Here is a 24984-nt window from a genome sequence, read left to right as displayed (position 1 = left end):
TCCAGGTCCTTATTCTTTGTTGTTTATACAAGTCCTCTGCACATTTTAGTTCAAGTTCTATGCATTTCTGTTCAAGTACAAGTCTTCTGCATTGTTGCCCAAATGAGATCTTCTTATTGTTCAGGCTTTGTGCACTTCAGTGAAAATTTCGGCAACATCCCGACATATCCCCCGTTTGGGGGAAAGTAGGGGAGTTGGGCCTTCCCACCACGCTACTCGAACATGTATGGTAGGTGTCCTTAGACACTGCGGCCGTATATCTTTTCATCCCACCACGCTACAAGAGCGTGTATGGGGCCTTCAACAGTACCCGTACAAGAACACCAATGACTTCGCCACCACGCTACAAGAGCGTATATAGTGCTTACCCGCCTCGTCACACCTGTCGCACCGGATTCTCCTCCACCGTGCTACAAGAGCGCGTATAAGGGATCCACCAGCGCGTCAAGCGCTTCGAGGGCGGGATTTAAGTTAGAAAGCTTATACCTTGGGGACCGGCGGCGAAGGGCACACATGTCGAGGCAAGAGAAGGGATTATTATTATTATTAATTAGAATTAATTATAATTTAATTTTAATTAATTAAAATTAATATAAAACTAATTATATTAATTATAATTAGTATTTAATTAATCATGTGATTAATCATGATTAATTATTACTTAATTGTAATTAAGTTTAATTAACTGTTATTAATTTATAATTAAAAATAAATAATAATAATAATAATAATAATAATAATGATAAACTTAGTTAAAACAAAATGCCCTAAGAGGCTGCTCAGCAATAGGATTCGGTCACAGAGGCGCACGGCAGGGAGAAAGTTTCCTTCACAGCATGCGAACTCATGTTGTTGCTTCCGATCCAAATGTGTGACAGAAAGGGAGAATCGTCGCTGGAGCGGGATCGGACAACGCGCAACAGGGAGAAAGTTTTCTACACAGCGAGCGAGTTCCCGTGACTGCTTCCGATCCAAATGTTGTAACTTGCAATCCCGCTGGGAGGGAAAGTCGTTGGAGGGGTGACGTCGACCAGCAAAGGGGGGCCGGAGAAGCGCGTGCAAGGGCAAAAGCTACCTTCACGGTGAGTGAGCTCTCCGCCGTTGCCTCCAATCCAAGGTGTCGTAGCTTCCGATCGACTGGAAGGGAAGGTTGTCGCAGAAGGGATCAAAGTCGACCGGCCACAAAAGAGTAAAGGAAGCGAACGAAAGGGAGGGAGATCACTTCACAGCCGGCGAGTACCCGTTCTGGCTTCCGATCCAACTGTCCTGATTTCCAATTGGTCGGAAAAGCAAGTCATTCGAAGGGCGAAGTCGAACGAGGTAGGCAGAGCGAGAGAGCACTTCTGCCTCTTTTCTTCTCATTTTAATGACACAAGTGTCGTGGGGCGAAATGACGTTGAACGTGCGAAGCCAGTGGTCGTATGTCCGGGTCGCTAGATTTATGGGATTTGAGTGGCGACGACGTGCGATTCGGCATTGAACAAGTATGAAGAGATTTCTTTTCTCCTTTTTTTTCAAATACGGGTCAACATTCATCTAGCATGTGCATAAGCAAAAGCATATAGATACAAGTAATTGTAATGTTTTCTGTGTTATATACTGTTTTTCTGCTAAATGTTCGTATCATATACATGCATTCACATACAAGCTTCAAATATGTTTTATCAAATTAAGACTATTTAAGTAATAATCACATGATAAAAGACAGTTCTATAGGATTATAGCAAAAATATACAAATCATCGCTATAGTTGGCATTCATACTGTTGATGTCAAAATATATGAAGGTAGAGGGTGCTGAAAGAATAACGTTACTTCTCACTAATATCTGCCAACAAAGCACCAGACTGAAGCAACATTTCCTTAAAAGCTTCTGGTGCAAATTCAATAGAAGAACAAGTATCACGAAACCTATATTTTTCGGCATTATCTGGAGTCATGCATCTTACTCTATCTGGTATATTCTCAAACTGAAATAAGCAGGAAAATACAATGCAGGTAAGAGAAGATTTGAAAGAAGATTTATGAAAATAAAAGCAAGCTTCGAGTGCTGCACTATATACCATAATAGTTCGACCTGGTGGTGCACCAAAAAATTCCTTCAGCTTCTTTCTTTGTCCTTGAAAAGGGTAACGTGAAGAAACCCTTGTTCTACAACAGCAATTTACTGAGGATGAAGGCAAGGCTGCTTCTACTAAAGTACTGTGAGAAAGATGCAAGCACGACAATAATGGATTTGTAGTCAACAACTAAAGATCTAAGAATTTACCGGTTGCTGCCAAACTTGACGAGCTGTTATTTGAAGTACTAAACCTTAATCAAAGACAAGAAAATAACAAATGTCAGAAATGATAACACAGAGATAACATAATAAATGTGAATAAAAATGATGGAGAATTATACTTGGAAGTTCGAGGTTTTTTGAATGAACTAGAGCTTTCCATTCCTAGTCGTTTCTTTTTACCATTGATCCAGCTTTTATTTTTCATACTTGAATTGGCATAGTTGGAAATATCAACAAACTCTCCCTGTACTGAACTGCTTGCTCGAATCATTCTAGAATAGGGCACTTTTGTATGTGATGTAGAGAGCTCCTTATTTGGAGGCTTTGAACAAGAATCATTATTATTTGAATGATGATCAGGCTTGGAATCAACATGATTTGGGAATGAACTAGACGTGATAGGTGCCATAAGAGGAGAGCGGAATTGCTTCACAGATGACGAAATCTCAAATACAGCTTTATTCATAAAGATACCATCATGCAAATTACCTACCCTTTTTACGTTGCAAGAAGACTCGTTGTTAATTTTATTAGTTTCATAAGTGGAATATGACAGTGCATTTTCCTTAGCTTCATCTTCAATAGCTTCTGATTCCAGGTCATTAAGAAGGTTTCTTGCATGCTTCAATGCGTCAGCGGAAATTGATATAGACTGGCCACCAGCAGTATGAAACTTCAAAGGAGGACAAGCAGATCTGGACCATCTGGTACCCCTAAGTTCATGCATACTGTGATCTGGAAGTGCATCTTTACACACCAAATTCCCTGGTAAACAAAAACCCCTCAAGTCAGATTGTGGATAACAATGGAATGTAGCAATATGATCCTCATCAATTGTCTTTTCAATTCTAAGGTTAGTATCCATCAAAATCTATTTGACAAACTATCTGTACTTATGGTGGGTACTTGTATCAAGTTGATCCATCCGATGGTCCTAGCTGTTAGATGATGAAAGTTCATGATAAAATTCCATACCAAGTAGAATTGTTAAGAGTAATTGTAAATCGAAGTCATTATAAGTTTAGCTTGATTTGAGTTGATTTCAAGCTTTGCTCTTGATTCAATTAATTTTGAGTAGATATTGAGTTTGACCAACACACTTGAAGTTGCACGAAATTGAGTAACATTTCATGCAGCACTCGGTACGAAAGAATGGGAAATGAGAAGTCACAACACAATAGTAAGTAGCTGAGATAAACGTAATCATAATGATACCAGAGATAACAAAATTTTGTACTGAACAACATGGGCATCATTTGTTCTCTTAGAGGCATATGCAGGTTTTGTTTAACTATAATTAAGACCACAAAGCCATATGAGTTTGTTTACAACTAAGAAAAAAATTGAAGAAAAATTAAAATGTTGGAAATGGATATGATTGATTCAAAATTCAAGAAGTATCCTTTTGAGAATTAAACTCATACAAAAATATTAACATGAATTCCCTAACAATGTTAACATGAACTCATTTTGACCAAAATTTGCTTCAAAGCAAAAAGGGATAACTCCCATAAACAACAATCAATGAGTAAATACATAAAAAGCTTGATAGAAAGCTTCCTTCAAAATGTTCCACGTCTGAAAGAATAGCCAGTGTTTATGGAATTGCATATTTGCATGCTAGTTTCAGCAAAACCGATCTCATAGACCAAGTTTGGACTAAAAATATTCTGGCCAACATAATGTGGAGGCCTCTAGTATTATTCAAGAAGGAAAAAAATAATAAAATCAGTTGTTTGAATGTAGAAACCAAGGTATGATAGCTTCCAATCCTCATCAATAGCAAGAAATAGAGGAATGCACCATTATGCACTATCATGTAAAATCCTACCAAAGACAAAGCGCGAATAACCAAGGTAGAAAATAATCCACAAAGAAGTCAATTGAACACTAAAATTAAGCAAAATAAATAGAAACCTTCTAGTACAAGAAGGCGAGTACATATAAACTTTCCTATTCAATTTTGCAAAGCTAATAGATAGCCATAAGAAAAGTTATTAGTCATATATATGCTATAAAATAAAGATCTTATATTTAATGTCTTGTGTAAGCGGCAGAATCCACTGCTCTCTCAAGAAATAATAAAAGTTTCTTAGGTTTTCCGAATGATCAATAAATATAAAAGAAGGTTTGATGAAAAAAGTAGCAAGGGAGCAAAACTGAACCAAATAAGATCAAAAGAAATGTGGGCTCCGAAAATTCGGCCTCGGCCTCCACTCGTTTTTCTTATTCGGCGAGGGAGTTTTAATGAACTAAGTTCCGAGGTAAATTTTGGAAGGCAGATGGGTTTGTAGATAAGACACTACCCAGAGATTTCGCCCTCATTTTGCGAGAACTTTATGATCTGAGTTCTGGTTTCCTATAGGCGTAAGCCCCTATAGTTAATTACCCCTCTCGATCACGAGAGAGAACTTTCGATTAAGGCTAGTCATCAATCAGATACGTATAGATACGTGCATCTGGCATATAGTAGCAGCATATGGTTTAGGATGCTGGTAGAAATTGGATTTAGAAATTGGGTTTTGATTTGGGTATTTGAAAACTGGATTTGGATTTGGGAATTTGGAGAGTTTGATATTTAAAGTAGAAATTTCACCATCCTGCACTTAAAGCTGGTGGTGGGGGAATGGATGATGGACCCGATCAAGATCCCATGGTTCCGTCGTCCCGGGCCATCGTGGTCCCTGGTCTACTTAGTCAGAGGAGGTAGTCGACCCAACCTGACAGAAGGATCCTTGTCGGCAGCCATGGGTTGCTTCGTCTAAGGGGACCTTGTAGACCGGGGTTGAATGTTTGTCTAAGGGGACAAATTTAAATCCACCTTAGCTAACAGAGGGCTTTGTGCCCTATCGATCATATCCTATTGATTCATATCTCAAGGATTTAACGTCATTAAGGAGCGTATTGGCTCTGGCCATAACCGCTATCTGTGGTGCCATTTGGCGGCAAAACCACTCGGTTCAGAGGGCCCCGGGTCATAACCGTTTACCTGCAGTGCCATTTGGCGGCGAAACTGCCGGTTAGAGGACACGTACCACGTCCTTACTGGCAAAAGATTATTTGAGAACGGATCCTAGTGATATTTTCGACTAGGCATTTGGCTCTATGTGAGCTAAAGTTATATTTAAATTTGTCCACCTCGGCAAACTGTTGCGAAGGGTTGATGGATTTTGTTTTAAGCATTTGATGGTTGGATTTCAAATTTTAAATGTTTTGGGTTTTGGGATTTTTTTGTGGGTATTTTGGGTGGAGCTTTGGAATATTTGAAATGGACTTTGGGAGAATTGAAAAGTATTTGGGAACCCCTCCGGTTGAGATATGCATTCAACACGGCCATCATCGGGGTGTTAGGGGTCATTTCTCTTTATGGATTGAACCTTGTCAACTCTGTCAGGCTGTCGACAGAGGATCGAGTTTTGTAGGTTTTGAGCATTTATTAGTGAATTCATATTGTTATAGGCCTTGATGGCCTAATACGAATGTATTAAGACAAATATGACGGTCGCCACAATCGTATATTTGTTTGTTGGTTCGAACACTGTCGACTTCTATTGACCCGTATAGAAGGATCGGTTTCGAACCTGAATTCACTTGTCAACCCGCGCAGCATCCCTAGACGTCACGTGTGTACCAATAACACGCTCGTCGGGGCCCTTGCGGGTTTGGGGGTATTTTATAATTAAACCCTGTCGACTCCTTTTTACCTGCTAAGGAAGATCGGGTTTTTGATAACCCGCGCAGCATCCCTAGACGTCACGTGTGTACCAATAACACGCTCGCCGGGGCCCATGCGGGTTTTATAATTTCTTTTACCCCCTTTAGTGTACATATGTGTATACAAACTATAGTGCAAGTGGGGGTACTTTGAAAGTATTTGTAGACGCCTTCTGTCCGCTTGCATAGAAGTTGTGGATCCGGTGGCGTGGCATAGCAACTTCTGGATGAAATTGTTCACTGCTTCGTACAGGTAGACTGTCGTGCACTACTCGTTGATTTCTGCAGGTGGATTGTAGTGCACTAACTAATCTCCTGCTTTTTGTATTTATAGATGCTCGTAGATAGCTTGTTGTACGCACGAAGAGTCTCCCGGTATAACTCGTAAGCACTTATATTTGACATAGTCACTTTGTATCTTGCTTGAGGACAACTGACTGGGTGTACCACATATCTGCTACAGTGACTTATAGGAGCTCGTATTTGTCGTACCCTTCTATATTTTCTTGTGGGCGATATGTAAAATGCGCGAACATTGTTCATCGAGGAACTTGCAAGTTTCAATAATCTTACCCAACTCAATGTTCAGCACCTGGTTGAACTGAGATTCATTTACTTCATAATGATTTAGTCTAGCTCTCTCTTTCCAAAACTCATATAAGAATTAGTGTGTGACTCTTTGATTATGCCATCATCACCATTTTCTATTGTTGGCTTAAATAAAGAATCAATCATTTCAACCTTTGATGACTGTGTTCTTACTGATACCTTAAGCAGAGCCTTTTTGATGTTTTGAGTGGCTCAACGAATACATTGATTATACTCTGATCATATTCTTTGTAGGTTAAGCATAACGTAAGCAGATTTTCAAACTTTGTACTCTTTCTGGGATCTCTCAGATTGCTAGCTTCAATAGATAAGTACTGAATAATATCAGGAGTTCTAAAACTTTTGTCACCAATAGAGATTCTGAGAGTTTCTTAACTATTAGTTTGGCAACTAACTTTGATTTGATTTTGTCATGGTTCACCACCTTAGTAAGTGCATGGTTACTATGGGGCTGCAAATATATATCGTCTTCTGAGCCTTCCAACATTAGCATTTTTCTCCTCTTGTAGGGGATGGACATATATATTTGTCACAGTATTATTACCAATGATATTGACAATTATTGTTGGCTTTCATATTCACCATGGTTTGTAGAGATATTAGATCTCTAAGCTTTGCTTATGAGCTTGTCATTGTATGATCTTCTACTATCATCCATATGTGATTAGTTGCATACATCATGAATCTTCCATTCTTGAAGGAGACTTCGAAAAGCTCTTCAACGATCATTATCTTTCCAATATTTGGAATGGAAACTCTAAGCCTGGTGGGTATCTTCAAGCTACTAGTTGTAGACATATTTTAGTCTTCTTTATTTAACCATTGCATGCAGGTTGATTTGTGAAAATTGTTATATATTTGTGAGATATATAGCCATTGGTTATTATTGATCGTAGGTGGACTATTTTCCTTGCGACCTCTCCACTTTGCTCGTGGATGTGTTGCATTCATTGTGTATTGCTTCCCCCCATCAATTGCAAGCGGGTTGACATATTTGTTTATGATTCCCTTGAGATTAGCTACAAACCAACCCTCATTCGAATATTCTTATCACTTGCAAATAAATAGATCGTTCAAGTTCTTTGACCTTGGAGATGATTTACAATATGTGTAGGGGCTTAATATTCAACATTTGCTTGATATCCACATTCCATTGAACATGAAGACTTGTTATGCTTGTTACACATCAAACCCTTCTAGTTTCATTTGATTGCATGAGTCTTTGTCATCATTTAGTGGGTGGATGATGTTTGTAGGCTTTATATTCATTGCAAGTCTCTCCTTTCATCACAAGTCCCATATATGTTCCTTTGCATTTTGTTCACCAACATCTCCTTGTTGATTATTGCTTGCAAACAAATACCATATCATGACATAGAATTTGATTAAATCATTTATGATGCATCATTATTTGTAAGCAAGTGGAGTTTACAAGTCTCTTATTGTCCACAAATTGATTCAAGTTTGAGTTATTGTAGTCATTTGCAAGTTCAAGTGTGAGCTCCTTGTTTGAGATCAAGTTCTAATTCAAGTCCAATCGTGAGTTCAAGTTCAAGTAGCAAGTTGAAGTTCTATGTCCCCTGCAGTCCGAATCTTTTTTTTTAAGTTTTAATGTCCACTGGCTTGAGTTCAATGTCAAAGTTCACCTTGTTCATTTCAATTTCATTTGATTAAACTTGATTTAAGTTTGATTTTATGCTCAAGTTATGGTTCAAATCAAGCTCCAAATTTTGTCCAAGTCCTCAGTTTCAGTGGAAATTTCGGCAGCCTCCCGACGTCTCCCCCATTTAGGGGAAAAACCAAGAGGCAACCTTCCCCTCGACGCTACATGAGCGCTTCAGGTAGGTGTCAAAAATGACACCGCGGTCGCAAAATATTTTTTTTTTTATCCCCGACTGCTACGTGAGCATTTAAGGGTTTTTGTTTGTTGATTATAAGAAAGAAATATGTTAGAAATAAAGCACAGATTTCCCCCCTCTGCACCACGCGGGCGTTCGGGGGTACTTATATAAAAATAAAATAAAAACACACATTTTTTTATCCCCTTCTCCGCAAGCGTCGCACCGGTTTCCCACCCTAAACGCTACTTGAGCGTCTCGGGGGTTTGCCGGCTCGTTGCAAGCTTTGAAGAGGGATTCTTGAATCGTCGCGAGCATCGCACCGGTTTCCCACCCTAAACGCTACGTGAGCTCATCGGGGGTTTGCCGGTTCGTTGCAAGCGTCGAGAAAAGAATCATTAATTTTAAATGATTATTATTAAGAATAATTAAATGTAATTAAAATATTTAATTATAATTAATTTTAATTAATTATTATTAAGATTAATTAATTAAAATTAATCAAAAATTTGATTAATTAAAACATCCCTCCCTCTCACTATCTCTCTGTTTGGCAAATCCACGGGATTTGGCCGAGAAGTGCACGAAAGGGACAAAGTTACCTTCACACACAGCGAGCTCCCGTTCTTGTTTCCGATCCGAGCGGGAAGGGAAAGTCGTGAAGGTGCGAAGTCGTTCAGCCACGAATGAGCCGAAGAAGTGGCAAAGGGAAGAAAGTTATCTTCTCAGCCACCGAGCCCTCATTGGTTCTTCCGATCAAAATGTTGGAACTTCCGCTCCAACAGGAAGAGAAAGTCGTTGATGGAACGCGGTCGAACAGCCTCGAAGAGCCGAAGGAGCCGTCGAAAGGGAGAAAGTTACCCTCACAGCCCTCAAGCTCCTGTCTTGCTTCCGATCCGACCCGACCGAGAGGGGAAAGTCGTCGAATGAGGGAAGTCGAACAGCCCGAATGAGCTGAAGAAGCGTGCGTTAGGTAGAAAGTTATATCACAGCCAGCGAGCACCCGCAGTTGCTTCCGAACAAAATGCCGTAACTTCAATCCGACTGGAAGGAGTCGGAGGAGCAAAGTCGAACGGCCCTGGTGGAGCCGGAGAAGAAGCGGAAGGGAGAAAGTTAACGTCACAGTGAGCGACTCCCGTCGCTGGTTCCGATCGAAAGGTCGGAGCCTCCGATCCGACAGGGAAGGGACGCCGGAGGAGGAGCGAGGTTGGACGGAGCTTCGTATGAGCAGCGACGGGAGGAAAAGTCGGAGGAGAGGGATTCTCGTGTGTTGGAGAGATGGAGTTCGTGTGTGTAGCGCCCGAACGAAGCGATCTTCGTTCTCTATTTAACAACGAGCAGGGCGTCATTTCGAGCAACGTCCGAGGGATGGGCAACTGGATTTGGCGCCGTTTGCAGAGATCTGAGCGAGACTTGAGCGGGATTTTGGTAGGATATCGGCATGGGCTCTCACAGGTAATGATATTAGGTTTTTTTTTTTTTTTTGCTTTCTTTTGGCTGCATAGTAGAGGTCAACAAGAAATAAAATGATATATTTAGTTAGGATTCAATGGACAGCTCAGCCTCTCAATTGCTCTACAAGATGGGATTTGAATGAACGCATGAGAAATCATTGAACATTTCATGTGCTCAAAACATGTAGATGCATAAGACTTAGGCTCTCGTATGAACACATAAAAAAGTTTTCATATACATAAAACGCCATCCTAAAAGATGCTTATAAATACCATAAACCCGTTAAAAAAGCAAGCAAGATGGGTCTTACCACCTAAAGAGTGCCTCTCCTTTTGGTGGATTCATAATGAAGAAAGTCCCGCTAAGGACAACAGTAATGAACTTAGTGAAGCTTAATACTTATTTAGGTACATAAGCAACAACACTATGCAACTTAAAGTTCATTTGTGACAAAATATAACTGCGCAACTCACAAGGAGAAATACAAAGAATATGTGCACTTCTAAAATATTTCTCTTATACAAGATGAAGCTTCTAGGATCCAATCTTCTAATGCCTTCCTACATGAGTATCTCTATCACTAAGCTCTCCCACTCAGTCACACCCATAAAAAAAAGAATGTTAACACTTTAATGATCTTGTTCAGATCAAGTAGAAGGAGGGCAAAGTGCAAATGAAGTCAACAATCAAACCAAAAAGCCACAGTCTAACCAACCATAAGATGCAAGAAAACTCATAACATATATATACTTGTCTCTTGGCCAATTAACCTAAAGCAGAAGAGACAAAAGGCCATCTCAACCAAAAGAAAAATGAGCTCATTGATGGAGTTTGCGAAAAAGAACAAGATGCAAATCAGGAGAATTGTTAACACAAGCACCCTACGAGGGAACATAAATTGGATATCAAAAGAATCTTTGGTTGAGAAATGCTAAAAAATCAAATTAAAAATTCACGTGGTTGAGCATGGCCTCGAAGAAAAAAGTTTAGTGCATCTTCTGATGGAAGAGTATGACGTCCACTCTTAAAAGCTCATATCTAATCAAACATTTGGGACCACGTTCATGTGGTAAGCATTGTCTCAAAAGCTTTATAGCATCCGAGCCCTAAAAAATCAAGCCAAATCAAATCCTTTGGGTTGCCTTAAAAAAGCCAAATGTAGCCTCTAGACGTCAAAAACATAGAGTAGCTTCTTAACAATAATAACAAGGATGTGAAAATCGGATCGGACATCGAAATGAAAAAAAGAGAGGTTCAAGGTTCAATGATTTGATCAGGGTTGAACCAGAATACCAGATGACGTAATAAGCATAAAAATTATTTAAATAAAAATTAAATGATACAATAATTATGCAATAATATAGATTTGTGATTCAAAAATAAATATAATTCACATATAAACTTAGAAATTTAATATAATTTTTTTATTAATTCATATTATATATTTAGATAAAATTTACAACTCTAAATTATAGACTAAACTCATATTATAAACTTACAGCTATAAATCATTTATAATTAATAAATAGATCAAATTAATTTTCATTGGTATTTAATTAAAAAATAAAAATTTAAATAGATAAACAGTTAATTATAATTAACCAAAAAATATTATTCATGCCATTAAAAATAAAGTAAAAAATCTTGTTAAAAATGTGTGTTGTGAATACAAAAATTCAACTAAGTTATTTAGTCTCGCATCACTTTGGGAGCATTGCTTTAGACTTGTTTATATAGCTTTTCTTATTTGCATGTGACAATAACTCACATCGGATGATAGAATAATGTGGGAATGTTTTGTTGGTGTTTTATTGATAAAATATTGCTATAAATATATAATACTTATTATGAAATTAAAATATATTAAATTAAATATTTGAAACGATGTTTAAATAGAAAAGTAATTGAACTAGCCAGCTCTATGAAATTGGGACCGGTTCAACAATTCGTTGTTGAACCACCAATTTTGACAAATCCAAATCGATTCCTTGCAAAGCCGGTTTTATATGTGAACCGAATTGATCATATCACGACTCGAATTAACAAGGTAGGAACAGACGATCGGACGGTTAATATGGTTCTTTCAATAACATAAAATGCTTAACAACTAACATCTATTATATAACTAAAGAGCCACTAAAACACAATTCTCAATTTGAACATATAATAAAAATAAATTGATCTCTTATCATTTGATTCTCTTTTTATGTAGATGAATTCTTCTTTTTCATTCATTTCATAGGAGATTTACCTAGTCTTTTAAATTTAACAATTTGAGTTTTATAATAAACTCAGTTGATAATTACAGCTTATAATATAGCAATTAAATATACATAAAAATAGTCATGTTCTTTTGTCAAACTTTTCATTTAACATATATATATATATATATATATATATAACATTTAATATAAATATTCATTTCAATTGCATGTCTTTTAATTAATTTATTCATTTCTCCTTTTCATTTATTACAAGAACATCGTCAAAATTTTGTACCAATGAATGTATAACCATTTTCATTTTCATTTTCATTTTCATTTTCAATTCCATTTAACTTACACAGGTATGTTGATTCCTCAGTCAGTACTATAATGGGTGAACTCATGTATTTGCATGCATGCATACTTTTCCTTTTTATACTTTTCATTTTCATATTAATATTCATTTCATTTTTTCATCACATGTCATATTGATATGTAAATATTATGAATTTTAGTTATTCAATTATTTTCAAATTTGTTACATATCAAACATTTAACTTTAGCAAATATTTGAGCATGATATAATGTTCAATAATAGCAATAGAAAAAAAAAAAAAGAATTCCCTATAAATAACATTAATCCACTTTATTTTCCCTCAAATTGATTTATTTTATAAATTAAACATTCAGTCAACATATAGGCTACAACATACAATAATTATAAATAAATAAAAACTAATTGTAATTATTAAAAAAATAATTGTAATTACCCAATTTAATAACTCTTGCGCTTCAATTTCTTCCAATTACTCGAGCTTTGATATAACCTTCCTTAATGCAACACCTAAGGTCACATACTAAATTTTATAAATTTTCATTAAAATTATTAAATTCCTTCCTTGTTAAGATAATAGAAATTTATTTACTTTTCACTAATAATAAGATAGTTGAACACTCTTCTTCTTCTTCATTGCATTATACTCCTCCAAACTGATTGAACGAACCTTTTTGATGCAATAAATTACATTAGTCGATTATAAATTTCTAAAATGATTAAAAGTTAATTCTTGGTTGAAATTAATTTAATTAAATCAAAATATCTCAATAATCTTTCTTTCCTTCTTTGTCGGATCAAGATAAGACTTTCACCCTACCAATTTCTTCCTATAAGCAATCGCATATTATTGTTTAAATCACAGGAATAAAATTTTACAAATTTTCTTTTCTAATTTGAACATACAATAAGAAATTAAAATCACTTACCTTTCTCTGTTGTCTAAACAAAATACTTTCAAACCCAAATTCCTTCTCTCTCCCAAATTCTTCTCTTACTCATGATTACCACCTCCTCTCAACTCCTTTCACTTGTTTTGGCTTAACTGGACAAGGAAAAAATGAGTTATCTCGTGTTAAGAGTCATCACTTTTCGCTCTCGAATGCCTTTCCTCACTCACTTATGCGATTAGGTATTGTTAGCTGCTCCCGCACTCGTGTTTGGCCCACTCACTTCGCCCGCTTGACTCCATTGCTTTTTGTCAGTCCATTAATTAGGGCCGGTTTAGCTGAATCGGCCAAGCCGATTCTTGTAGACCATATAACCAGTTCACGGTTGAATCGGCCAAACCAGTTGTTCCAGTCCAGTTTTCAAAATCATGACTAATAATAGTCTTCAAATCTCAAAATATCGTATTGGATTAAGCCTTTGGGCAACCTTTAGGAAATAAAAAAATATCCTTTAACCTTGAAAAGCTTAATGCTACCTTTTAAAAAAGGAACAAGGCAATCATCTATTGGATCCCTGCGAGAGGGCCTCTCCTTTAGGAGATAGATACTAAAGAAGCTTCCTGATGGGCTATCTAAGGTTTGAACCATCTTTAAATATATTGGCAGTACTAAAACTAAGCAAATCAAGTATGATTGTGCAACCCTTAGAAGGAAAGGGAAAGAATACTTCTATCCACCAATGCCTTTTAAATAAATAAACATATAAACATGTTGCTAAACAAATTAAAAAAGTGATACAGATTTTAAGCAGATGTATATTTAGCTCACCTTCCTTATCATTAGTCACTTCTAGTAGAGTTGCTGCTTTCTTAATCGAAGATTCTCTCACTTGAACGGATTTTCCCGACCCTGTGCGAAACATTGGAAAGCACTCGCTGCCACAACTCGCTGCAATTGTTGCCAAAAATTTAATCAGCAGTTGATGATACTTATACAGACATTTTTAAACCATTCCTGTAATTACTTAATTACTTCGACGTTAAGGAAATAAAATATGTTATTTAGAACATGAAATCAAATTCCAAAGGGGAAAAAAAACTGGAATTCACCTTCATCAGCAACATTTCCTTCCTCGAGAAGAGATCTCGCCTTCTGAATGGAACTCTGCTGCACGGAAAGCGTCCTACCAGATCCGGTACTGAACATCGCACCACCGGTTCCCTTATCTCCCCCAACGCCTCCTGGCTTCGGAGGAATTGCTAGCTGTTGATCAAGAAAAGAACTTTTATTTGATAACCAAGTAGTCTGCTCAACATGAAACATGAGATCCATCATGGAAGGGAGGCGGGATCTGTGTTTGTCATCTTCTTCTAGAACTAGGGTTTTAGGAGGCCTCTCCGACACAGAAGCCCGATCTCCGCTAGTGACTGCCCACCGGAACTGGCCGCCCTTCGTCCGGAGAATCCTCCACGTAGTCGGTTCGGACCTGGCCGTCATTCCGTTCCAGAGTTTTCTCTCCTTCTTGAAACTGGAAACAATAAAGAGGGGCGGGAAATGAATGGAGGGCGAAGATGAAGCGGGAAGGCGGGAGGAATTTTCTATGGAACACGTGAAAACCGGACCGGACAGGGAAAGCGGCTTAGAGTATTTAATAAAATACAAACTTTATTAAAATAATAATAACTTATATAATAATGTTGTTATAATTTAAAATATGTGATATAAAATTAAATAAAATAAAAAATTTATTAAATATAAAATTTATATGATTAATTTAAAAATTTTATTTTAAATTTAAAAGTATGAGGTGGGAGTAAATGATCTCTTCTTTATGATATTAAATATAACTTTTGCATCAATACTTCTTATCTTTTCCTCAAAGGGGTAAAATTCTAGAAATCAAATTAAGAAATTAGAATTAACATCAACTAAATATTACGAAACACAAATAATATAAGTTTAAGTAAAATATGAAAAAAAAATATTAATAAAATAAATATTTACTACTAATAAACAAAGTCAATCAGTAAGATTTTATTCACCAAATCAATGCCAGTTGTAATACTAGAAAAATAAAATAAAATTTTATATTTTTCTATTATGCTACATTTGGTCAACAGACTTGTTTAGTTTCGATCAATTAAAGGAAAGAAGTCAATCAATTAGTAAACATTAAATCATAATTATCTTTTCATACATGATACAACCTATGTTGCACCGATGCACCTATTTATGAAGACGTGTTGTATCGGATACATGTTGGACACGGATACACGTCTGATACGGCACCGTTACGTGTCGAATATGACAAAGCCGTATCCAATTAGCATACTATTTTATTTCAAAAGGACACACGTATTCGATACGTGTGTATGCTGAAAAATGAAAAAAAAAATCCAAAAAACAAGACACGTCATATGTACTTTTCACGATTGTGAGCGAGGTTCTCTAATTTTCGAACCCGCTAGACGTGCATTAGGGCTCCTTCATTTAAATGATCGGTGAGCGTGCATCCGCAGCTACGAACAAGTTTAGTCTTTGTCATTTTGTTGAAGGAGCAGGAGAAGAGAGGCGGTCAACGCGAGCAGGCAAAACGAGAGCGTATGTGAGACAAGCATTCGTTTACGTGAGGCGTTTGTTTAGGCAAGATGAACGTCTATTTACACAAGACAATGTCACGTGACTATATGTAATAACCCGTATTTTGACCGAGATAAATAATTTTTTTATGTAGTTAATATAACTCTAAATGGCAATCCGTCTTCAATATATTATTGATATTGTAGTATTTTAATTGTGGAAAATTTTTCATAATTTTTGGACACCGATAAAAATTTTAAAGAAATTGATACTTGTTGGTACAAGTGAATATTTCTGGATCATCATGTGTCCATTTTGCAAACCAATTTCACTGATATTTTTTAAATAAATTATTTAGTTTATGAATATTTTATGTAATTTTTGAAACCCTAAAATGATTTATTTAAATTTTATACTAAAAAATTGATTAAATTAATTATATAATATTAAATTATTATTTTATTCAAAATATATCAATGCATTATCTTTTTAAATCATTACATCATTTTGTTTTCTCTTCTAATTTCGGCAACAAAGAATGAATTAGGAGAATTAGAGAGATAAGTGAAGAGAGAGCAAAACGATATATAGATTTGAAGGTTACAGTGTGATTTTTGTCCGTCGGGCCAATTAGAAAATTTACTTGTCTCTCTATAAGAAACATTTATCATATTTCTGATTTCAAAGATTTTGTATTTTTTATATTTTTTGATCATATTTATATTTATGTTACCGAAAAATGTGAATAACTTTATATTGGCAAAAATTTTACCTCGTAAGAGAGATCATGATTATGAGCATTTTAAGTATTTATTTGAGATTTTTTATCGAGTGATTTTAAAAATACAACAATTTTTTTTACTTAGAAATTTATTTTGAAATCTAAAAATAGTAGTGTAGTACAATAAAAGTTTTAAAACATTATTTTATATAATTCCTAATATTTTGATTTAATTTAAAAAATGTGAATTTTTTGTCTAATTGAATTCTTTGTTATCTATTGAAATAACTAGATTGACAAGAGGGGGGGTGAATTGTGAAAACTTTGTATCAATAATAAAAGACCTATGCAAGAGTTCTAATATTTTGGTGATTTTAAATTTTAACAAGAAAATTTAACTACTACGAAGGCAAATACATGAACTCAACATGCAACGATAAAATACCTTTTTTTCTTTCACAATTTTCACTACGCAAATACTATGAAAAAAAGTGCAAGCAAAAAATAAAAAGCGATAAGAAAAAAGCACACCGGAATTTTATAGTAGTTCGGTCAAACCATTACCAACGTCCACTCCCCGGAGTCCTCTGCTTCAGGAATTTCACTACAAACTATAGCTCTCCTTTTGCCCCCCTCAGCAAGGCGGAAAAGCCCTATACTCCCTTTCACCAACCCGGCGTGGCGGAGTACCAAGCGATGTTTTCACCCTCCTGGCGACGACAAAGTACCTTCTCGTTTTTCTCCCTCCTGGATAAGGCAGAGTACTTTCAAGGTCACTGATGTAGAAGAGTCTCCTCCTCAGAGAGCCTCCCACAAGTTCTTCCCGGGCCACAGGAGGAGCAAGATGCAGCAAGAACGGAGCAACCGTGTGATCTCCCTCGCACCTCTTCTCCCTCACCAAGCTCACCTTCTCCTTCCTCTCTCAAACCAAAAAAAAAAACTTCTCAAGAGCTCTCTCCCAAAGATTTCCTCTCTAATCACATTCCCCTCTTTTTGTCTCTCTTATATAAAAGATTACTAATTTTGATACATAAAACAGGCTCCAAAATCCCTGAAATTTTCAAAGTAGCCGTTACAATCGTACGGTACGATTTCTCATCGTACAGTACGATATGTATAAATAGGCTTCGTCCTGGTATAAAGTTGTACAAACAGTTCAAAATCTAATCATACGGTATGATACTAAATCATATTGTACAATCCTCAACACTATTGCTCGTATAGGACAATAGCCGGGACGATCAAATATCGTCTCTGTTCATCGTATGGTACGATATACATCGTATAGTACGAATGGTCAAAATCAAGGCATTGTTCAGGACGAATTTCGGGACGATCAAATGTCGTCTCTATTCATTGTATGGTACATGTTGAATAAGGACATGTTGAATAATTCTAGCATTTCGGTTGAGTGATTGGACGAGTGGTTGGTGTTGATAGAAGGCGGCGTACCTAAGGAAACGATTAACATCACTCCAGTCAAAATCATTTGTTAGAAAGGAACGAACCCTAGTTCCTTCAGTTGATAGCCCAATATAATGGGCGATGTCAGCTCTGGTGATCTCTATGTTTTGACGACAAACAAAGGAGTGAAAAGTTGTGCTGTCGACGGTGTAGGTTAGATTTACTAGAAATTCCAAAATAAGTTCAGAGTTGTAGGGGAAAGCCAGAGTGAGGAGGAACTGAAAGGTGGTGGAAGCAAAGAGGTTCAGTACCTCAAAATTCAGGGCAGCCTGATTGAGCATTTTGGATGGTGTAATTTTGCAGGCTTTATAATTATGGTAAGCTTCCTCATTTTCAGCACTCAGGAACCGAGCGCTGTGACGGCTTGAGGAATACGAACTTCTCGCTGCCAAACGACCCCTCTTGTTGGAACTCGACATGATCAGGATGGTAAGTAGAAGAAGAAATATGAGTGAAGAGTTTGGCGTGAACAGATCTGACAGGCAAGGAAATTTATAGAAATTTTGCCACATCGTACAGTACAAAACACTTACGTTCATGTTTCGTACTGTACGATTCGTAATAAATGTTCTGACGGGTCGTTTAGGGAAAAGGTGGTCAACTCGTACAGTACGATTGTTATCGTACAGTACGATTAGAAGGATTTCGATCATCCCGAGGGTCGTCGGTACGACCTTGACGAAAAGTTTCATACAGTACAAACATGTGTATCATACAGTACGAACTACATTTATATCGTACCAGACACCTTTAAGTCATTCTCATCCGCTTTGCTGAGGTGGATCGGTACAGTACGAAGTGGAGGTATCGTACAGTACTAACATCAATAATATTGTACCAAACCGAGTTAATTCGTCCCAATTCGTTTGCTGATGTGGATCGTACAATATGATAAGGAGGTATCGTACAATACGATGGTCAATAATAGCGTATGTTGGTGGAATTTTGAAATGCTTGGTTTTCTTTGGGAGTTGAAGTTAAATTCTAATTATAAAATCAATTCATCCCGTTAGAAAGAGTATATAACCTCAAAAGGTGAAAATAAAATTTTATGACGGCATTCAGATTTAAAATTATGAAATTCATCTTTAATATTGTGGCTGGATTCTAAAGAGAACTTCATATGGCCCTGAAGGGTCAAAATAAGATTCTACTGAATATCCAGCTATAATATTCAAGAAGTGTGATTGTTGATTTCACATCCAAAGCCTTATCAAAGAAAGGTGTATCTCCCCGAAGGGAGAAAAAATCATTCGATGATAATCCTTTGAATATGATAATAACGATCACTAACATTTTAAGTTTTCCCAAAGAAATTCAATTGAATTTTGAAAAATTAATTTTTAAAATCAGGTGTGTGTGTGTGTGGTTCTAAATCTTCTATGAGCACAAGCCCTTATAGTTAATTATGTCGTAGGGAGACAGAGTCTCCTACGAAAACTCTCGATTAAAATAGTGACAGAATTTTGTTAGATCTTCTAGGAGTGATATCAAAAATGAATTAATTTTGGAAATTCAAAAGGGAATGGCTCAAGATTGAACAGTTATTAACAGAGTTAAAGGATGAGAGGTAGGGGACACTTTGAGATTTCATAACCATATGGAAGTGTCCCAACTTAGTCTAAGTGTTGGAATTTACGTTTTAGGATCGAAATGAAGCTTTATTTAGAGTTGAATATTTTATTAAAAAATTGGGATTATATTCCTGAAATTTGGGGTCTTATAATCAAAGATCTGCCCCGGATCCTAAATCTAATTTGGACGCTGGACCACAGTCGTCCGAACCTAGCTAATGCAGTGTATAACCTAGACTTACCCTGGCCTGGATTGGGGAGCAAGCTAACCACCTAATCGATTTAAAATAGATGAGTCCGGTCTTTTTATGAAGAGTGGTAGGAACGTTTTGTTTAATGATTTTAGAGAGTTTGGGCCGACATCTAGAGATTTTCCTAATTGGCCCCTTTAACTTATGTGGGGTGCAAAAATGCTAAGGACTAATGCAATTAAAATTTTGACTCTTTAAGTATGTTTATAATGCAATGCGTGCTGCTTGACAACTTCAAATCAGATATGCTTGAAATTTTAAAAATAGGCTTAGAAAATAATTTTTTAGAAAACTGAACTTCCCCAGGTCCGGCACCTCGTCCTCATAGGTCAGACTATCCGGACTCTACCAGTAGGCGGGGAAGGGTCAAAAGCAAGGGAAGAGTAATGCAGAAATATGCATGCAACCCCGGGGTCGATCCCCGGCTAATTCCCTATATTCGTTATCTTTCTATGTTATTTAGACTCACTAGAATTTTAAACTTTAAGATTTTGAGTATAAAACTTTCACACCTTCATGAGTCTCACGAGTTCAGGCGAAAACAAAAGTGGCACACAAACGCCAAAAAACTAAGAAAAACAGGTAATCTTAAAGGCAATCAATTCAACACATTGAATATAAATTAATCAATTAATAAATGTCCATAGGTAAAGTTGTCTTGCTTATTACAAACCAGAATTTTACAGAAAGTAAAGTGGCCGGGCACCATTGACAATAACCCATATTTTAAACCTAGTAATGACGCAAGTAGTTTTGAGTGGGATACTCTCAGTCTTCAAGTCTTTAGTCTTGTTCTCCTTTGGACTCCTTTTCTTCAAGCTCTTTAGATTTTTCGTAGTAGGCCACCCAAATGGATAAGAGGGCATTTCCTTTAAGGGGAAGGCCACTCTTTCCTCTTTGGATAGGGAAGAAGTGCGATCCAAATTTGGATCTCCAAATATAAAAGGAGTACTCCCCTGAGGGGAATCCTTTTCTCTTCGGAGTCCAAACTTTGGACCTATGTATCCCAACTCAAAGCTAACTTTCACAACACTTAACATTTTGCACAAATTACATTTATATGAAAATAAAATCTAGACTCTCCTGCAGGGTTATCCAAAGCAGTTAATAAATAAAGAATAATTATTTCCAAGCAATTATATATATATATATATATGTGTGTGTGTGTGTGTGTGTGTGTGTGTGTGTGTGTGTGTGTGCAGAAAAGAAAGTAAACACACTGGCCACAATCTTTTTATTTGGCGGCCTTAACAGCTGAAGCACCTGTGCAAGCATTTATAAGAATTGATATATAATTTTTTGATTTAGCCCCCTTTTTATTGCCCTACATGAGCGTGTCCAACTGCAGAAAAATGTGTGAACATCCAGATCGTACCTAACCTAAGGGTAATCTAGTCGCCAAACAAATCAATCCATCCATAGAGTGCAGAAAAAGTAAACATACACAATAAAGCAATTCCATTCACAACATGCAGTGAAAACTATGAAAAATCTGGCACACAGCAGTAAAGAAAATACAGGCCTAACCTAGATCTAGAGTTGGTTGTCATAGCAAACCATCTAAAGTGTGTGTAAAAGGTCGTGTGGCTGGGGTAAATCCTAAGTTGGGTAATTAATTAGAGTTGCCTAAAATTCAAGGTTGATTAAAGCTTAAAGGGAATTTAGATTAAAGTTTAAGTATTAATAGATTAAGGATTTTAATTAAATATATTTTAAGGGTTAATTAACTACTACATTTGTTTTACACCGAGGCCATGAAGTTTATTTCACCTTTCTTGGGGCTAAGTTAATAGCCTCGTAGGCCTGGGTTACCTAGTAGCAATCAGGGTTGATTAAATTACTTTAAGTTGGTTGAAATTAAGAGAAGTGGATTAATACAAGGAGTTGGTTACTGATTTTAGAAGATTGGTTGAGAATTTTATTAACCTATTAAGAAAAATCTGGAATTTAGGGGAATTAGTAGATTTTGGAGGTTATCCGGATATGTCAACTATGGGGTCAAAAATTGATTTTTTAAAATTAAAGTTAATCTTAAGGGTTTCAAATTTTTAATAAATACTAGACCTAATTGTAAATTGTTAGACATGTGACACACTCAATTTGAGATTTTCTATGAAAAGTTATGATTTTTAGTAGTTTTGACCCGATTTGTCTTAGGATTGACCAAAATGTTGACTTTCTGACTTTGACCAGATTTTGGAGGTTATATATTTTTAGAAAATACTAGGTTTTAATTAGATTCTTATCCACTGAGTTTGATTGATTTGGAATTTTTTAAAATTAGTTATGAATTTTATAAGTTAAGGTATTTACTGGAATTTTTAATTAACTTAATTAAATGGTCCCTTCTGATGGTTTGAACCCAAATGAATCCTAAACTTCTTGAAATCAACCCCCAAGATCAGAGAAGATCTAAGGGGAGATTATCAAGTGTTTAAAGATTTTTTTGGATTTTTAATTAATTAAAATTGATTTAACATTGATTTTAATAAAATTAGATTAACATAGATTATAAAGCTAAATTAATAGGATTTGATTTTTTAGTGGTTAATAGATCAATTAGGGTCAGTTGGGAGTGTTTTAAGGAATTTTATGAATTAATGATGATTTATTAGAATTTTATTAAGGTTAAAGACCATTTCTGAGGGGAATACTATGGCTCATATTTGGTGAACCAAATGAGCTCCAAACCTGGTGAAATTTAGACCATGGAATCACCTAATCCCAAGGCCTAAATCCACCAAATTTGGGTTCAAGTGGAATACTCTAAGGTGGCTAAACAAGTCACCTAAGGTGAACTCTAAGTCACCTTCAAAAAATCCTAGGGAGCTATCCTAAGCTTGGATTTGGGCAAAATCACTGGCTCTAAACTCCCTATCCTACACATCATCATCACACAAAAGATCACAACCTAAATCCCATTGGAAAGGTTTAAATCCCATTTTGAATTTAAGGGTCAACCCATGACCCTTAAACTCAAAATTAGGGGAAAATGCCCTTGAACATCTTAACAGGGGAAATAAAATTTAGACATGTCAGGGACATGCCCAAATTCAATCTCCCAAAATTCCAGGTATGGGGGAATTAAAATTAAATAATAATTGTAATAATTAATAAAATGCTTAAACTGAAATTAAACTCACCATAGATACAATCAGGGCCTGAAACCATAGGGCTTTTATAGATCTCCATGAGACCTTTCCAATGAGTCTAAGAACACCTAATTTGGCCAAGTGTATAGGGAATTATGGATTTTTGAAGTTTCCCTAATTTTCTGTGAAATTAAATCCGGCCATTACACAGTCAGCCGCGCTTTACACGCGGCGCGTCACGATTGGCGGAGCAATCATTGGCGCTGACCGTATAACGGCCGGGTTAATCGTAGCCGTCGGATGGCGGATTGGACGGTTGGGATTAAATAAGCTTTGAGACCGCGGGATCTAATCCACGCCGTTGATTGAAATCAATGGCTGGGATTTCATCTTCAACCTCCCGCATGAGTCTGAGGCCGTGGAGTTTCTCCGCCGTGATCCGAGCGATCCCGATAATGAACTTCAATGAAATTTCACAGGGGGGATCAGGGGAGAGGAAGCCTTCAATCCAACGGTGGAGATCCGTTGGGGTGAAGGTTTCCTTCATACTTGACCGGACTACCTAGCTAGGGAGCTCGGGATGGAGAGATTACCGCAAAGACAGTCTCAACGAATGAGCATCTCTATCAGGAAGCTTTAGGGGATGATGGCGAGCAGATCTCCTTCAAATGTCGAGACTGGAGGACGGTCGGAGGTGCGACTTCGAGCGGGACACCGAGAGCTTTCACCGGAGTTCGCTTGAACGGATTGAAGGGAGGGCATAGGAAGCTGGGGAAAGCTACTGGGAGGTCGAAGGAGCTCTGGGAGTGATTTTGGAAGCCTGGGATCGAATGACAAAGTCTGGAGAGCTCGAGCCTATTCATCCACCTCCCATGATCTTGAACGGCTAGGATTGAACTGGAGGGGCTGTGGATTGGTGCCAGGTGGAAGGGGACATCGTCCCCAATGGCTCATGAGCGTCAAGCCGACGAGCCACAGCCTTTGGAAGGCTTTGGGTCAGGATCGGCCTGGGGGGACCACGGGAGCTTGTTCTCCATTTGTTCTGACCTCCGCCGGCTGGGGTTTGGGTCGGGTTGACCTAGGAAGGTCGATGGAGATGTGTTGGAGTCGAGGGTGAGCTCAATTGAGCCTGGGGAGGCCTGGTTTAGTCTGGTGGCTTGGCTAGACCCAAACCTGCTCAGTTTGGGTGGATTTGGGCTCAACCCATGTCAGGCCAGACCCTGGGCTTGATATGGGAGGTGGGTCTGGGTCTGTTGCACCCAATGTAAGTGGAAATTGGGTTTAATTTGATATGGATTCAAAGATGGCTCTGGTTGATCCAAATCTGCTCGATTCGGGTCGATTTGGGCTCAACCCAGGTCAGGCCAGACCCTAAGCTTGATGTGGGAGGTGGTTCTGGGTCTGGTGCACCCAATGCAAGTGGCAATTGGGTTCAATTTGATATGGATTCAAAGATGGCTCGGGTTGATCCAAATCTGGTCGGTTCAGGTCAATTTGGGCTCAACCCAGGTCAGGCCAGACCCTGAGCTTGATGTGGGAGGTGGGTCTGGGTCTGGTGCAACCAATGCAAGTGACAATTAGGTTCAATTTGATCTGGATTCAAAGATGGCTCGGGTCCATGTTGTTTTGGATACTTTGAGCTAGCCTAAAACCTGACCCAAATCAGTCCAAGACATGGGCTGGCTAGAGGAGGTGTGATGGACCTAGGGCCACTTATTAGAGGTGTCGATCAAGTTCAATCTGGCTTAGGGTAAGAATTGGCTCAACCCCAAGTGGTTTTGAACACTTTGGGTTAGCCTAACTCTTGACCCAAGTGGATCCAGAGGCTGAGCTGGTTAAAGGAAATGTATTGGGTCATGGGAGACCCAATGGAAGTGTTGGTCAAGTTCAATTTGAAAGAATTGGCTCAATCCCAAATGGTTTTGGACACTTTGGGTTAGCTTAACTCTTGATCCAAGTGAGCCCAAGGTCTGGG

At 37.4% G+C, this 24984-nt stretch overlaps 1 protein-coding gene across 7 annotated transcripts in view; it reads right to left on the bottom strand.

The window, feature by feature from the left end:
* LOC110092985 (protein BREAST CANCER SUSCEPTIBILITY 2 homolog B) overlaps positions 1-14928 on the bottom strand; it is a 40340-nt gene extending 25412 nt beyond the window's left edge. For 5 of the 7 annotated variants that reach the window (XR_003701144.1, XR_003701145.1, XM_020817708.2 and 2 more), the window contains exons 1-6: positions 14437-14928; positions 14156-14275; positions 2403-3048; positions 2269-2312; positions 2063-2193; positions 1815-1969 (exon numbers count right to left, since the gene is read on the bottom strand). Coding sequence is in view for 5 of the 7 variants with exons in the window: in XM_020817708.2 (XP_020673367.1) it covers positions 1815-1969; positions 2063-2193; positions 2269-2312; positions 2403-3048; positions 14156-14275; positions 14437-14824 (1484 nt within the window). In the remaining 2 variants the exon portion in view is untranslated. The remainder of the gene's footprint in view (positions 1-1814; positions 1970-2062; positions 2194-2268; positions 2313-2402; positions 3049-14155; positions 14276-14436) is intronic. The other 2 variants (XM_020817712.2, XM_020817711.2) reach the window with 2 other exon arrangements.
* Positions 14929-24984: the final 10056 nt, after the last annotated feature.

Source organism: Dendrobium catenatum, unplaced genomic scaffold (genome assembly GCF_001605985.2).
Source record: "Dendrobium catenatum unplaced genomic scaffold, ASM160598v2 fragScaff_scaffold_699, whole genome shotgun sequence".
NCBI lineage: Eukaryota > Viridiplantae > Streptophyta > Magnoliopsida > Asparagales > Orchidaceae > Dendrobium > Dendrobium catenatum.
This window is presented reverse-complemented; position numbering and strand designations above follow the sequence as displayed.